Here is a 14334-nt window from a genome sequence, read left to right on the forward strand (position 1 = left end):
ACGGTGAGCTCAAGGAAACAGTGTATATGCATCAACCTCTGGGTTTCAGAGATCCCACTCATCCGGATTATGTATGTTTACTCCGTAAGTCCTTATATGGGCTTAAGCAGGCCCCGAGAGCATGGTACAAACGTTTTGCAGATTATGTCTCTTCTTTTGGTTTTTCAAATAGCAGATCTGACAATTCTTTGTTAATCTACAAAAAGAGGTCTGATATGGCATACATGTTACTTTATGTTGATGATCTTATTCTTACTGCTTCCTCAGATTCTCTCCGATGCTCCATTATGGCTCTCCTTGCCTCGAAATTTGCTATGAAGGATCTGGGTCCTTTGAATTATTTCCTTGGCATTCATGTCACTCGACATAAGGATGGCATGTTTCTTTCACAACGCAAGTATGCCGAAGAAATCATTGATCGAGCTGGGATGTCTTCTTGTAAGGCTACTTCTACTCCGGTTGATACTAAACGGAAGGTGAGCGGCACATCGGGTGCTCCTTATAATGACCCGACTCACTATCGCAGTCTCGCAGGTGCCCTTCAATATCTTACTTTGACAAGGCCGGATATCTCTTATGCTGTACAACAGGTATGCTTACACATGCATGCACCGCGATAGGTTCATATGCATGCCCTTAAGCGTATCATCTGTTACATTCAGGGTACACTTGACTATGGTTTGCATCTTTATCCGTCCTCAGTTACAGACCTTCTTTCCTACACTGATGAGGATTGAGGGGGCTGCCCTGACACACGTCGGTCAACGTCTGGTTATTGTGTCTTCCTTGGGGATAACTTGATATCGTGGTCTTCGAAACGCCAACCTACCCTCTCTCGTTCGAGTGTTGAGGCGGAGTATAGGGGGGTTGCGAATGTTGTCTCCGAGTCCTGCTGGCTTCGCAATCTTCTGTTGGAATTACATTGTCCTATTCATAAGGCTACTATGGTATATTGTAACAATGTGAGTGCCATTTATCTTTCGGGAAATCCGGTGCAACATCAGTGCACCAAACACATTGAAATGGATATTCACTTTGTTCGTGAGAAGGTTGCGCGCGGACAAGTTCGTGTCCTTCATGTTCCATCCCGCTATCAGATTGTCAATATTTTCACCAAAGGACTACCACATGTCTTATTTGAAGATTTTCGGGACAGTCTTAGCGTTCGTAAACCTCCCGTTTTGACTGCGGGGGTGTGATAGATTATGTAAATATTAATTAGAATATTGTGTAATCTCCTGTTTTAGGTTAGCATATTTTATATATTGTGTAATCTCCTATTTTAGGTTAGAATATTTTTGTATATAAACCAATTCAAGTAATGAAAGGATTCAAGGAAAATATTTCCTACAATTTCCTTAGACAGGAAATGTTGCTGAAACATTCAAGTAGAGAGAGATATGTAATTTTCCATATCTTTTATAATAAACGGTTACTAGATTCTTTTATTGTAATTTATTATCTTATTTAGCTCTTTTCTATGTTACTCGGACTCTCCAAAAATGTTGTCTCACCCATGTTGGATCCTCCAAAAATGCACTTTGGAGGATCCAATACACATCCATCAGCATTTTTGAAGAGTCCGAGCAATATAGCTCTTTTCTTTGAAAAAAAAAATTCTAATTCTGGCGCCAACTAAAAGAGGTACGAGTCAGGGGTGAATTTAGGCATAAAAAATGGGTCAAGTGAACACATGGTCACCCGACTAACTCGGTGTATTATGTATATAATTCTTAAAATATATCTAATATTAATCAAAGGGACACATGGTCAAACTAGACTGAGTGGAGCATTAGTTAAGCGCTAGGTTTAATCCTTTAAGGTCGTGGGATCGAACCCAACTACATGCACTTCCTTTTTTTTTTTTTTTTTTTAATTTTATTTAAAATGGTGTAATATAACTGGAGTTATTGTAGTGATCAGCACTCTGATGTCCAGATAACCAACAAAATGAATTACCTGAATGCCCAGATAACACAAGTTTTTTAGCTTAGACTTACGCAAGGAACATAAAACATTCCAGAACAGAGTTTTGGCTTTGAACTCTTAGAAATCAGATGTCTCAATCATTCCTATCACTTCATGTGGAACTTTCACGATCATCAGTCTGATTTTGTCATAATCCTCCAATAACGAGGGACATAATCCTCCAATAACGAGGGACAGATCTATGGTTGAAGTTTAGGTAAAATACAGTAGCTTTGTCGCAGACCCGACCCTGAAGTTGTGTTAAGAAATTCACTTAATGTGTAGAAATAGCATATCCCGAACCTAGGTTTTTTTTTCCCTGTCCTGAACGTCAAACTTAAAATTCTGGATTCGCCCTTGCCTGTAATGATTAATGAACCTCACTTCTAGAAAGGTGCTTGTTATAAGAGTGATATATTTCCTACCAGCCTCACAGACATGTGACAGATTTGTATTCTTCTGAACTACTCCACTTGTATATTTAATCTTATCTTGTGCTTTGTCATGAATTTTTTTTTGTTTTTGGGAAAATTGCAGCAATATCTCTAAAAGCTGGTTTGTTGCATGAATTAGAAGCTTCTTTTTGTCGAGTAAGAATGATATACTGCCTAGCAGCCTAATAGATATGTGACAGATTTGTATTCTTCTGAACTACTCCACTAGTATATTTAATCTTATCTTGTGTTTTGTCATGATTTTTTTTTTTTTTTTTTGCAAAAGCGCAGCAAAATCTCTATCAGCTGGTTAAGAATTAGGAGCTTCTTTTTGTTGAGTAAATATCATCCTTGGCAATCCAAATCCAAAATGCCAACCACATAGTACCATTAAAATAAAGCTGAATATGCTTATGTCTGCTCTTACATCATCAATTTACAATGTACGAGTATCTTTATTTGGCTTCACAACATGTACTATAAAATGACCAGGTGTTGAAACCATAGGGTAACCACCTGCAGTATAACAAAAATATTCTCTGATCTTTCAGCTAATATTTTAACAATGCCTGTTCTCACAGCACAGCCACATATAGTGATGTTTCCTTTCATGGCACAAGGCCATATGATCCCTATGATTGACATTGCGCGACTATTGGCACAGCGGGGAGTTATAATAACAATCCTAACTACACACTTAAATGCCACCAGATTCAACACGGTTATCTCTCGTGCAATAGAGGCAGGACTAAAAATTCAGGTTGTTCACCTCTATTTTCCGAGCTTAGAGGCTGGACTACCCCAAGGGTGTGAAAATTTCGACATGCTACCATCTATGGATTTTGGGTTGAAATTCTTCGATGCTACGAAGAGACTTCAACCTCAAGTGGAAGAAATGTTGCAAGACCTTAAACCTTCACCAAGTTGCATAATATCTGACATGTGTTTTCCATGGACGACTAGTGTTGCACAAAGATTTAACATCCCTAGGATTGTTTTTCATGGGATGTGTTGCTTCTCTTTGTTGTGCTTACACAATTTGAGAGATTGGAAGGAGTTAGAGAAGATAGAGTCTGATACAGAGTACTTTCAAGTGCCTGGATTATTTGACAAGATTGAACTAAACAAAGGTCAGCTTGGAAATATTGCCAAGCCACGAAATTCAGATTGGAAAGAAGTATGGTACCAAGCGAAGAAAGCAGAAGAAGAAGCTTATGGGATAGTGGTGAATAGCTTCGAGGAGTTGGAACAAGAATATGTCAAGGGATTGAAGAATGCCAAAGACAAGAAAATTTGGACCATTGGTCCTGTTTCATTATGCAACAAAGAGAAACAAGACAAATTTGAAAGAGGGAACAAGGCTTCAATTGATGAATACAAGTGCCTAAAATGGCTAGACACTTGGGAACAAGACTCTGTACTCTTTGTCTGTCTCGGGAGCCTATCGCGCCTTTCGACGTCTCAAATGATAGAGCTTGGGCTCGGGTTAGAATCCTCAAAACGACCCTTCATTTGGGTTGTAAGGCACATGTCAGATGAGTTCCGAAAATGGCTAGTGGAAGAAGATTTTGAGGAAACAGCTAAGGAAAAAGGACTTTTAATCCGCGGTTGGGCGCCACAAGTACTAATACTATCTCACCCTTCAATCGGAGGATTCTTGACGCACTGTGGATGGAATTCAAGTCTGGAAGGAATATCAGCTGGCGTGCCGATGATCACTTGGCCTATGTTTGCGGAGCAGTTCTGCAATGAGAGGCTAATAGTAAATATACTAAAGACAGGAGTGAGGGCTGGCATAGAGAATCAAGTGATGTTTGGGGAGGAAGAAAAAATGGATACACAAGTAAGTAGAGATGATATTAAAATGGTCATTGAATTAGTAATGGGTGAAGATATGGAGGCTCAAATGAGAAGAAAAAGAGCTAAAGAACTAGGAGAAATGGCAAGAATGGCTATGGAGGAAAAAGGCTCCTCTCACTTCAACTCTATACAACTGATTCAAGATGTCACAGAGCAAGCAAAGTTTTTAAAATCTATCTAGGATTACAAAGGTTAATTTTGGATATAGTGCTATGTATACCATATAGTACAGTTCAAATATAGTTTGAACAACAACGTCATATTGAGTAAATTTCAGTTCTTTTACGTGTTTTTACTTTAATGTGACAGAGTAATTTTGTGAAACTGATCTAATGCGTAAAATGCGGTTATCATACTACATAAACTAACCTGAGTTTTTTTAATCTTATGTACCTTTTCCATTTCTTCTCTGATGTATGTTGGAATTTGATCTTGCTTGGAATGTAGAAACCATTTTCCAATGTATCCTCCGGGGAGAAATAATGAAGAAAAATGACACTGCTGGAACATAATAATTATACCTTCTGTATGTCTAAAACTTAGCTGAGGTGGATATTTCATCTTATTGCTTAATGCATAGTAATTTAAATTTGATATACGTTCCCTGCAGAAATTTGCAAGGTACGTATCACTAATTGTCGTTTGTAACCTTCAATTGGGCGTGCCCACTGTTTTATAGTACGTACCAAGAGGATGAATAAAATTCACAAACAAGAATCACTTTGGATAAGCTGTCAGATGATGTCGTAGAACCAACTGAAAAAGAGAGCAGCCTATAAAGGACAATGTGAATCATGAAAATTTGTACATAAAGTCCTAAAATAAGATACTGAAATCAAAGAAGAATATTCGTGCAACACCAATGTGGGCTCACTGTGCATTTGAAGTCCAATAGTAACAGCACATGGGACAACCCACCTTAAGCTCCCAAATGTTGAGGCTATATATCACTTGGGCCTAAGTGATACCCAAAACAATGACTTGCATACAAACCAATTTATTTGCACAATCAAGGGTATTGAGACATGGATAGATATGCAGTGTATATGTTATGGGTTTATTTGAACCTAGTAGTTTTGACTCAATCTATTTCTTAATTAGTTCATTTAATAAATACAAACAATAGATTTAAACTCTATATATTAAATGGGTTTAGCCCTCCGATATCTGAAGGTCATTGACCTGATCACTTGAATAATTCAGATTTGCAGCCACTAAGGGGGTGAAGCGCTCCTTTCCAAATTCTTCATTCCAAACATCCCGCACCTCTTGGTGACCATCGTGTCGGAACTAACTTACATAAGATTTATTGGTTGTTTGTATCTTATACCATAATACAATGATATTCTTATTCAAAGAAGTTGTAGTCCTTGTCTTAACTAATGTTATTTATTGGTCCGTGTTTAGTATGTGCTAATTTGGAAAATTTTGTTGACAAAACTTCATTACATAATTAATCTTTTCACAATCTTGAGTATCGAGTCATGCCCTCGCATTCATTTGGGACAATTAATTAGTTCTGAGCAACATCCCAAGTGACAAACATAAAGCTTTAAACCTCTCTGTGGAACCATCTAGACCATAGGTTTTGCGCATCCTTATATTCTTCTAAGGCATCGTACTTTACTTCTTCCGATCTGTTGTGAATAGTTATTGAGTTGGATTCACTTTCAATCTGATTGTCACACTGAAAATTAGATAGTTTGACGCTCATACTCTGAAGTCAAATGGAGGGTGTAACATGTTTTGCCATGTTCTCGAACCTTTTACCAGGTCCACTTAATAAATTAGTCTTTTGAATTTGTAGTTTAGAATCTCATTGTCCATAACATATATCCTTCTTAGTGGCCATTTTCAGGGGTGTTGCCCATTGATTATGATACGACAAAGTCCACAGCCACAAACGTTGATCACCTTCAAGAATTATTCAATCAATAATCATGTCAAATCTTAATGCTATTTGAAAAAGAGAATTTTGTGGGCGGAAAAAGATACCAAATACTCTGTGTTCATATTAAAATTCAAGATAATTCCATGCACATAAACTGAATAGTTCTATTTTTCCTTTGAAATAAAAGCATGGAAAATTGAAACTAACAAGATAAATCCAAAATTAATTCTTGCATATGCAACGACTTCTGTTCTTGGAACTATATAGCTGCTAATTAGATACACGAGAAACAGTAAGAATTTATTAATGAAGAGACAAAAATCAACAATTGTGTTTCTGTTTGCCGACCTAACTCAAAACGCAATACTGAAATGTACATAATAAAGTTCCCATGAACGTCCATCTGAAGAAAAATATTACTTTACTCCACCGTAGTAGTTGTGTTGCCTAGCAATATAATATTGCCGGCAGCATATCAATGCACAAGTAATAGCGTACTGCGTACACTTTTTTTTTTTTTTTTTTTGGCCCTTTTCCGTTTATTTAATCCTACATACGCTTATATGATATTTTTTGCAAACAGCCGTATGAGTTGTAAATCAATTTTGAAACTCTATCACCCTTTTCCGTTTATTTAATCCTACATACGCTTATATGATATTCTTTGCAAACAGCCATATGAGTTGTAAATCAATTGGGAATGATCTCAATTTATTATCATAATCTTACATAAAAGTGGATTTGTGTACGAGACTATAGTAGCTTAAAAACCATATTTTCCTCTCCCAAATTACCATTTAGTTAGGATCATTTAAGGAAAGATTTTCACCCTCTAACTTTACTTAAAAAATCAAACTCTCCCCCTCAACTTTGAACAACAGCTATTTTCTCCCCTTTATCCTAATTGAGATTTTTAAATTCCTATTTTACCGTTACATTAACAACTTGTCTTTTTTTTTTTTTTTTACTTCTTTAAAATTATGAATTTTATATTTTTAATCTATTTAACAAATTTCCTATAAAAATAATATTACTTTCGAGACGGAAAAAGAAAAATGAGAAATACATAGTTGAGTATATAACTTAACACCGTTCTATAATGAAATAAATAAGAAGAATAAGATTGTTCTTCATTAATAATAATCAAAACTCTAATATCTATTTCTACAAGTAAAACTAACACATAATAACAACTTTATATATATATATATATATATATATATATATATATATATATATATATATATATATATATATATATATATATATATTCCAATGCAGGCAATCAAAATAATTAATAAAAATAAAGGTATATTCTATAACAAATTCCTAAAAGATTTTATTTATTATTATAAATAAATTTTAAATTATAATTTAAAATAGTCCATTAAGGACAACCAAAACTCGTTTAAGTATTGACAACAGAGAATACGAGAGAAGTGAAACTTAAAATATATATGTAAAAATAACAGGTAATATGTGTGTGTATACACACACATATATATATATGCATGTACATATATAGTATACTTAATGCATGTAGTATTATAATATCAATCATAAAAAGTTTCATTAGATTTTTTGATAAATTCATAAAAAGATTATTCTACTTATAATATGAATTTAAATAAAATTCTATAAATACCTAGGTTAAAAAAATAAAATGTATATAATATAAAAGGTACTACATAATTGAAGGATTGAAATGTTAAGGGTAAAATAGACATTGCATAGTATAAATGAGGGGGGAGGGTTGGGGTGGGGGGGGGGGGGGGGGGGAATGTCTATTATTCATAGTTGAGATGGGCAGTTTGATTTTTAAAGTAAAATTGGGGGCGAAAATGATTTTCACTATCTACCTATAATATATATACACATATTTTGTGAGATGGCATGGTGTCGGATATTTTCGCCGTTGTGCACAAGAAAAGCATCAAACAGATATTACATGCTTGGTTTATTCATATGAACAGAAATGTGACAACTCAAACACCTGTCTTAATAGATGTTCAAAATCGACTCATCATCTTAGTCAGATTCTATCTGGTTCCTTTTGTTTTATTATCATTCACAATTTTTCTCGCTTATCTTGTTGTGTTATATCATAATTTACTTTCTTTAACAAATAATCAGTAGTATTTTTTTTCTTCTAGAAATAGTAATGTTTTCTAACTTAAACACGGAAGAGAAAAGTTGGACTATTTAACTTCAACAGTACCTTGCCGCAAACGTAGTCTTTGAAGATGAATCCAACGTGATTCTTCTTTTTTTTTTTTTAGGGAGCGTTTTCCCCGAATGGGGCCTACGTGGCACAAATCCGGACATAATCGGGCTCTAATATAAATAGCAAACATCGAGAGTGGAAAACCAAAAAAACAAAAACAATGCTTTTTTCAATGACTATCTGTCATTCTTGAGTAGAGGAATTACGACTGAGGGTATTAGACTTCTCTTCTTTATGTAATAATCTTCTTTATATATTAGTACCTTATGCATCTTAGATGGCGATTCTTTAAGTGTTTGTTTGACCTGTTGTTCCCAATAAATAGATACATAACTTTTTATTTTGCGAATCTTTGGAAAACTGAAAAATACCCTTTTTTTTTTTGTTCTAAGAAATGTTGAAAACACTTATCTGAAAATTTTAAAAAGTTCAATTTAAGAATCAGCTAAGAGCATGTTTGGATGGGCTTAAAAAAAGCAGCTTATAAGCTGCTTTTTTCAAGCTATGTTAAACGAGTCAATTTATTTTTTTGAATTTATTTTAAGCACAAAATAACTTATAAGCTAGTCAATCAAACACTCAAAAAAATTGAAAACAACTTATAAGCTGTTTTCATCAACTTATAAGCTAAACCAAACGGGCTCTAAGCAATCTTGTCCTGTTTGGACTATATTTGGTCGTTAACTGGTTCCTAGCTAGCTAGTATAAACACTGCAGAATTTAAATATATTATATGACGCCTGACATTTCAAGAGGACTAACAAAATTAACGATTAAAATATGTGACTCAATTTCAACGACGCTACAGTTATTAAAATTGACTGTCAGGATAAATCAACTACAGTTACATTTCAAATTAGCTGAATTAACTAGATGATATGAATTAGTTGCTTCCTAATTTGGATGCATGCCTAATAAGTTTCCTGTTAGGGATAAAAGGCTCAAATTCGAAGACATCTGATATATAAAGGGATCCCAACCATCCGATTACGTGCATCCCTCTGTAATATATCTATCTCTATCCTAACATATAAATTTCTAACCCGATAGAAGTTCTTCTTGAGAAAATGTCGGAAATAATGTAAGCTTACCACAACGTAAGAACTACTAATAGCATATTTAATTAGCCGAGCTTTCAAAGTTTACCTATATATTTTGAAAAATATTTTTTGTTAAAAGTGTTTTTCGAAAAAGTATTTTCAAAAGTGGCAATTCGTGTTTGGTTAATCAATTTGAAAAATACTTTCATCAACATCAGAACAATAATTAGTGCTTGACCAAGCTTTCAAAAAATATTTCTACGTGGAAGTTACTTTTTCAGCTTTTGAAAAACTTAATTCTACTACTATTCAAAAACACGTATCTTTTTTTTCTCTCTAAAAGTTAGGCCTAACGCCTCAGATATGATCCAAAATAAACACTTTAGTGCCCCAAAAGATTAGCTAAACATGATGTATATATGCATCACCTATATGGCTGCTTGCATACATGTTTTATACAGTCTCACCTTTTTTTAAAAAAATAATAATAATAATTAAGTCAAGTTAAGTCTTATTCCTGAATCTGCATTGAAATATTTTAAGGGCTTATATGATTTTGAGATAACTTCTGGCTAGGTTCATTCTATTTTAAGGGCTTATAAGATTTTGAGAAAACTTCTGGCTAGGTTCATTCTCTTCTTTTGACTCGTTCAACCATTACGAAGACGATCAGATTTAAACGAAAAATAGTTTTAACACATAACCATCAGTCCAATAACGCCAGCTAACTTCTTTTTGTATTATTCATGGTTTTGTAAGATAGATGGAAGTACAAGACACGTACCCTTTTAATTAACAAAAGAATATAAGACAAATTAGAAAGAGCCCGTTTGGATTAGCTTATAAGTTACTTATAAGCTGTTTTCAACTTTTTTGAGTGTTTGACTGGTCAGCTTAAAGTCATTTTGTGCTTAAAATAAGCTCAAAAAAATAATGAAGCACATTTAACTTAGCTTATCTAAAACAGCATAAGCCCATCCAAACAGGCTCAAAGAAAGAAAAAAAAGGAATGGAGGAAGATCGATATCACTAGTAATCATGATTCACCACATACGGATAAACTAAATAATCAGGAAAGTCTCATTTCATGATCACATGCTTTTTTATTTTAAAAAAAAAAAACAAAACAAAACATGATTTGGTCATGATCAGTACTTTTATTAATCACATCATCAAAAGTTAAATTTTGAAAGTTTATGTTTTCTATTTATTTTTTTGGCTAAACCCTGAATCCAAGGCTTCAGTCTATCCGCTAACGTATTATTATTAAACTAATATAAGTGAATCGCCTCATCTGAAAATATAACTAGATCAAGGACAATTTTTTAAATTTCATTTAGGCATAAAATATGATTAATCTATATATCCATAACAAGGACGAGGTACATGGTATTAATGATAGTTTAATTCTTATTCACTGTAAGTATTAATTAGATCTTTGCAATAGTTTTGTAAATTAACCGATAGGTTATTTGCCACTTTTCTAATGCTACTAATAACTCATGTTTATTATAGCCAATTATTTACTCCCTCCGTTTTAATTTATGTGAACACATTTGACTGGACACGGAATTTAAGAAAGAAGAGAAGATTTAAACTTGTGATATTAGATGAGTCACATATATTTTGTATGGCTATAAATCATATCATAAACGTAAATTATTTTCAAATATAGAATAACACAGACTAATAAAAAAATAGATTCACATAAATTGAAATAAAATAAATATAATTGACTACTTATAAACAATCGAAATTACTCTATTTCTAAGTTACCAATACATAGTCGTTATAGAAGTTGCCTATAACAGGTTTTATAGTAAACTCACTGCATAAAAGTTGTCTAGTATATATTGTAAAATAAATTTCTTATGATTATCTGTTTCACGTTTTCCGAGTATCATATATTAAAAAGAAACGAAAATGAGTATTGCGTGTGAGCGGTGCCCGGGCTGGTCGTCCAAATAATATCGTCCAGTTGTGTTGAGTCGTACAAACTTCTGTTTAAGTCTCGCCGCAATTGACTCGTGACCCCAACTCCTCAATACTGACCAAGTCTACACCATTTCTAATCCATAAATCGTTGTCATCAGTGTCGTATTCGGAAATTTGTATGGGATTTAAAAATATCACATTTAAAATTTAAACGTATGATTTAAAACAAATTTTGAACCTCTTTTGCTAATTTATGAAAAAGAATCTAGTGTCAAGGAAATTCAATAGCCAGGGGCGAAGTTACCCTTTCAATAATGGGTTCGGCAGAATTCAACAGCTTTGGCCCAAGCCTTTTATATGTCTTAAACAATTCATTTAATATGTATTAATAATTTCTCAAAAACCTCGTCTTTTTTCTAGAATTCAGATTTCATAAACTCAAAATTCTAGCTCCTCCTTTGTAGGTCAACAACTTATGTACAAAACAAAAAAAAAAAGTTTTTGCCTATTTATACAATAGAATTTTTTGGCAAATGAGACTCAGGCAAACCCTTTTAATTTCTCCATGCTAGCTCCGTCCTTTATCCTCATTTTATATAATAAATATTATATTAACCAGACCTCTTCTACAATCTAGAACCAGTCAAGCAATCTATCCAAGACACGGTAAAATCTTTTTTGCCAAATGCAAGTCTTGTTTTCCACCTAAACCCCTATATTTTTCTTTCAAACTTTACAAGCTAGTCTTTTTTTCAACAATGGCAGCCAATAATCCTCAAAAACTTCATTTTGTGTTCATCCCATTACTTGCACAAGGCCACATGATTCCCATGATAGACATGGCCAGGCTATTTGCTGAGCATGGTGTGAAGGTTAGTTTAGTAACTACACCACACAACGCTTCAAGATTCGCAATAATTATCAATCGGGCAAGAGAAATTGGGCTAGATATTGAACTCATTCAAATCCCATTTCCCAGTGAAGAAGTTGGCTTACCAATTGGTTGCGAAAATCTTGATAGCGTCCCTTCACGTGACCTTATAATAAACTTTTATACCGCACTTAATACGTTACAAGAACCACTTGAGAAGTTTTTGCAAGAGCAAATTACCCCTCCAAGTTGCATAATTTCAGATAAGTGTCTTTCCTGGACTTCAGAAATAGCGCGAAAATTGCATGTCCCGAGGCTTGTTTTCCACGGGATGTGTTGTTTTTCTTTGTTAAGTTCACATAATTTGAAGCTACATAGGCCTTATCTAAGGGTCAAATCCGATACAGAACGTTTCGTTGTGCCAGGACTTCCACTAAGGGTTGAAATAGCCAAAAATCAACTTCCGGGGGCCTTCGTGCAGTTACCGGACTTGGATGATATTCGGGGTCAGATGCAAGAAGCTGAATCAAGTGCTTATGGAGTGGTGGTTAATAGTTTTGCGGAATTGGAACATGGATGTGTGGAGGAATATGAAAAAGCAATTAACAAGAAGGTATGGTGCATTGGACCAGTTTCACTTTGCAATAAGAATGTTATGGATATGTACCAAAGAGGGAACAAACCTTCAATTGATGAAAAACAATGTTTGAAATGGCTCGATACTATGGAAAATAAGTCTGTTCTTTACTGTTGTCTTGGTAGCCAATGCAGGCTAATCGCATCACAGTTGATAGAAATTGGGCTAGGTTTAGAAGCATCACAACGACCATTTATTTGGGTAATGAAGACCTCCAATCAAAATTTTCTTGAGTTGGAAAAATGGTTAGTGGACACAAAGTACGAGGAGAGAACCCAAGGGAGGGGACTTGTGATTAAAGGTTGGGGCCCTCAAGTTCTTATATTGTCACATCCAGCCATAAAGGGGTTCCTAACACATTGTGGCTGGAACTCAACAATTGAAGGGGTGAGTTGTGGCGTGCCTATGATCACATGGCCAATGTTTGCGGAACAATTCTTTAATGAAAAGCTCATTGTTGAAGTTTTGAGGATTGGAGTTGAAGTTGGAGTTAAATTTCCAGTTAGATGGGGAGAAGAAGAGAAAGTTGGAGTACTTGTTCGCAAAGAACAAGTTGCAAGTGCTATAGAGGAACTAATGGATGGAGGAGAAGAAGGGGAAATGAGAAGAGTTAAAGCTAAAGAACTTGGATTAGTAGCAAGAAGGACCATGGAAGAAAATGGAACTTCTCGACTCAACATATTGAACCTTATCCAAGACATCTTAAACCAGTCATTAAGTGCTCAATTAGTTTAACATTTAAGTTATATATACTGACAGTATAAATAAGTTTTATATTATTAGCGTGATTGTAATTTGTTATTCCGTACATTTAAGTTCCAAATTATAGTATCATGCATGCTTGATTTAATGATTACCTATTGATGTTGTAGGTGAAATTAAGGGCATAAAACTTAAAACGGTCTATGAAGAACTATCTCTTTTTCTTTATTTTTCCCTTTCCTAAGTTCCTTTGCTGTATCCTATGCGAAATTAATATGGTATCAAGTATCAACTTTTGTAGTTTTACAACTACCTCCATCCATGCACATTTCCTTTTTCTTTTTCCATTTTTTGGGATACCAAGAATTAAGCTAATCAGCAATATGAAGATGGAACATCAATTGATACTAGTATATCTTTTGAAAGAGGAAAACACCGATTACCACATTACACAGAGAGTAAAGTAAAATTTTAGAGTCCTTAATTCTTTTTGTATATAGCGTCAAATTCGTGCTCCTTTGACTTATTTAGGCTTATTGGACTTGTTAAATTGATAAGATGGAATCATCTAATGATATTCTCTGAAAAATGAAGTGTTACACTAGATGTTTCATTACATTATATGGGTAATATTATCTATTCAACTACTTGTTAGTAAACTGTTTTCAAAGTAGTAATTTACTAAAACCAGTTTTTGTTTTGAAGAAATCAAAAATGTTAAAGACAAAAATTAGAAAATATCCGAGACCACATAATTCCGTGTGTCCTTAAG

At 34.2% G+C, this 14334-nt stretch overlaps 2 protein-coding genes across 2 annotated transcripts; both read left to right on the forward strand.

The window, feature by feature from the left end:
* Nucleotides 1-2777: 2777 nt before the first annotated feature.
* Nucleotides 2778-4586, forward strand: LOC132606920 (UDP-glycosyltransferase 73C4-like). The gene has a single exon (XM_060320601.1). The coding sequence runs from the start codon at nucleotides 2968-2970 to the stop codon at nucleotides 4441-4443; it is 1476 nt and encodes a 491-aa protein (XP_060176584.1). The 5' UTR covers nucleotides 2778-2967; the 3' UTR covers nucleotides 4444-4586.
* Nucleotides 4587-11863: 7277 nt separating this feature from the next.
* LOC132606921 (UDP-glycosyltransferase 73D1) lies at nucleotides 11864-13862 on the forward strand. Its single transcript, XM_060320602.1, has one exon. It carries the CDS (start codon nucleotides 12111-12113, stop codon nucleotides 13593-13595), a length of 1485 nt encoding a protein of 494 aa, XP_060176585.1. The 5' UTR covers nucleotides 11864-12110; the 3' UTR covers nucleotides 13596-13862.
* Nucleotides 13863-14334: the final 472 nt, after the last annotated feature.

This window comes from Lycium barbarum, chromosome 8 (genome assembly GCF_019175385.1).
Source record: "Lycium barbarum isolate Lr01 chromosome 8, ASM1917538v2, whole genome shotgun sequence".
NCBI classification, from domain to species: domain Eukaryota; kingdom Viridiplantae; phylum Streptophyta; class Magnoliopsida; order Solanales; family Solanaceae; genus Lycium; species Lycium barbarum.

Bases quoted from the DNA above. Each gene is read 5' to 3' on its own strand.
- LOC132606920 (XM_060320601.1), top strand. From the start codon at position 2,968: ATGCCTGTTCTCACAGCACAGCCACATATAGTGATGTTTCCTTTCATG.
- LOC132606921 (XM_060320602.1), top strand. From the start codon at position 12,111: ATGGCAGCCAATAATCCTCAAAAACTTCATTTTGTGTTCATCCCATTA.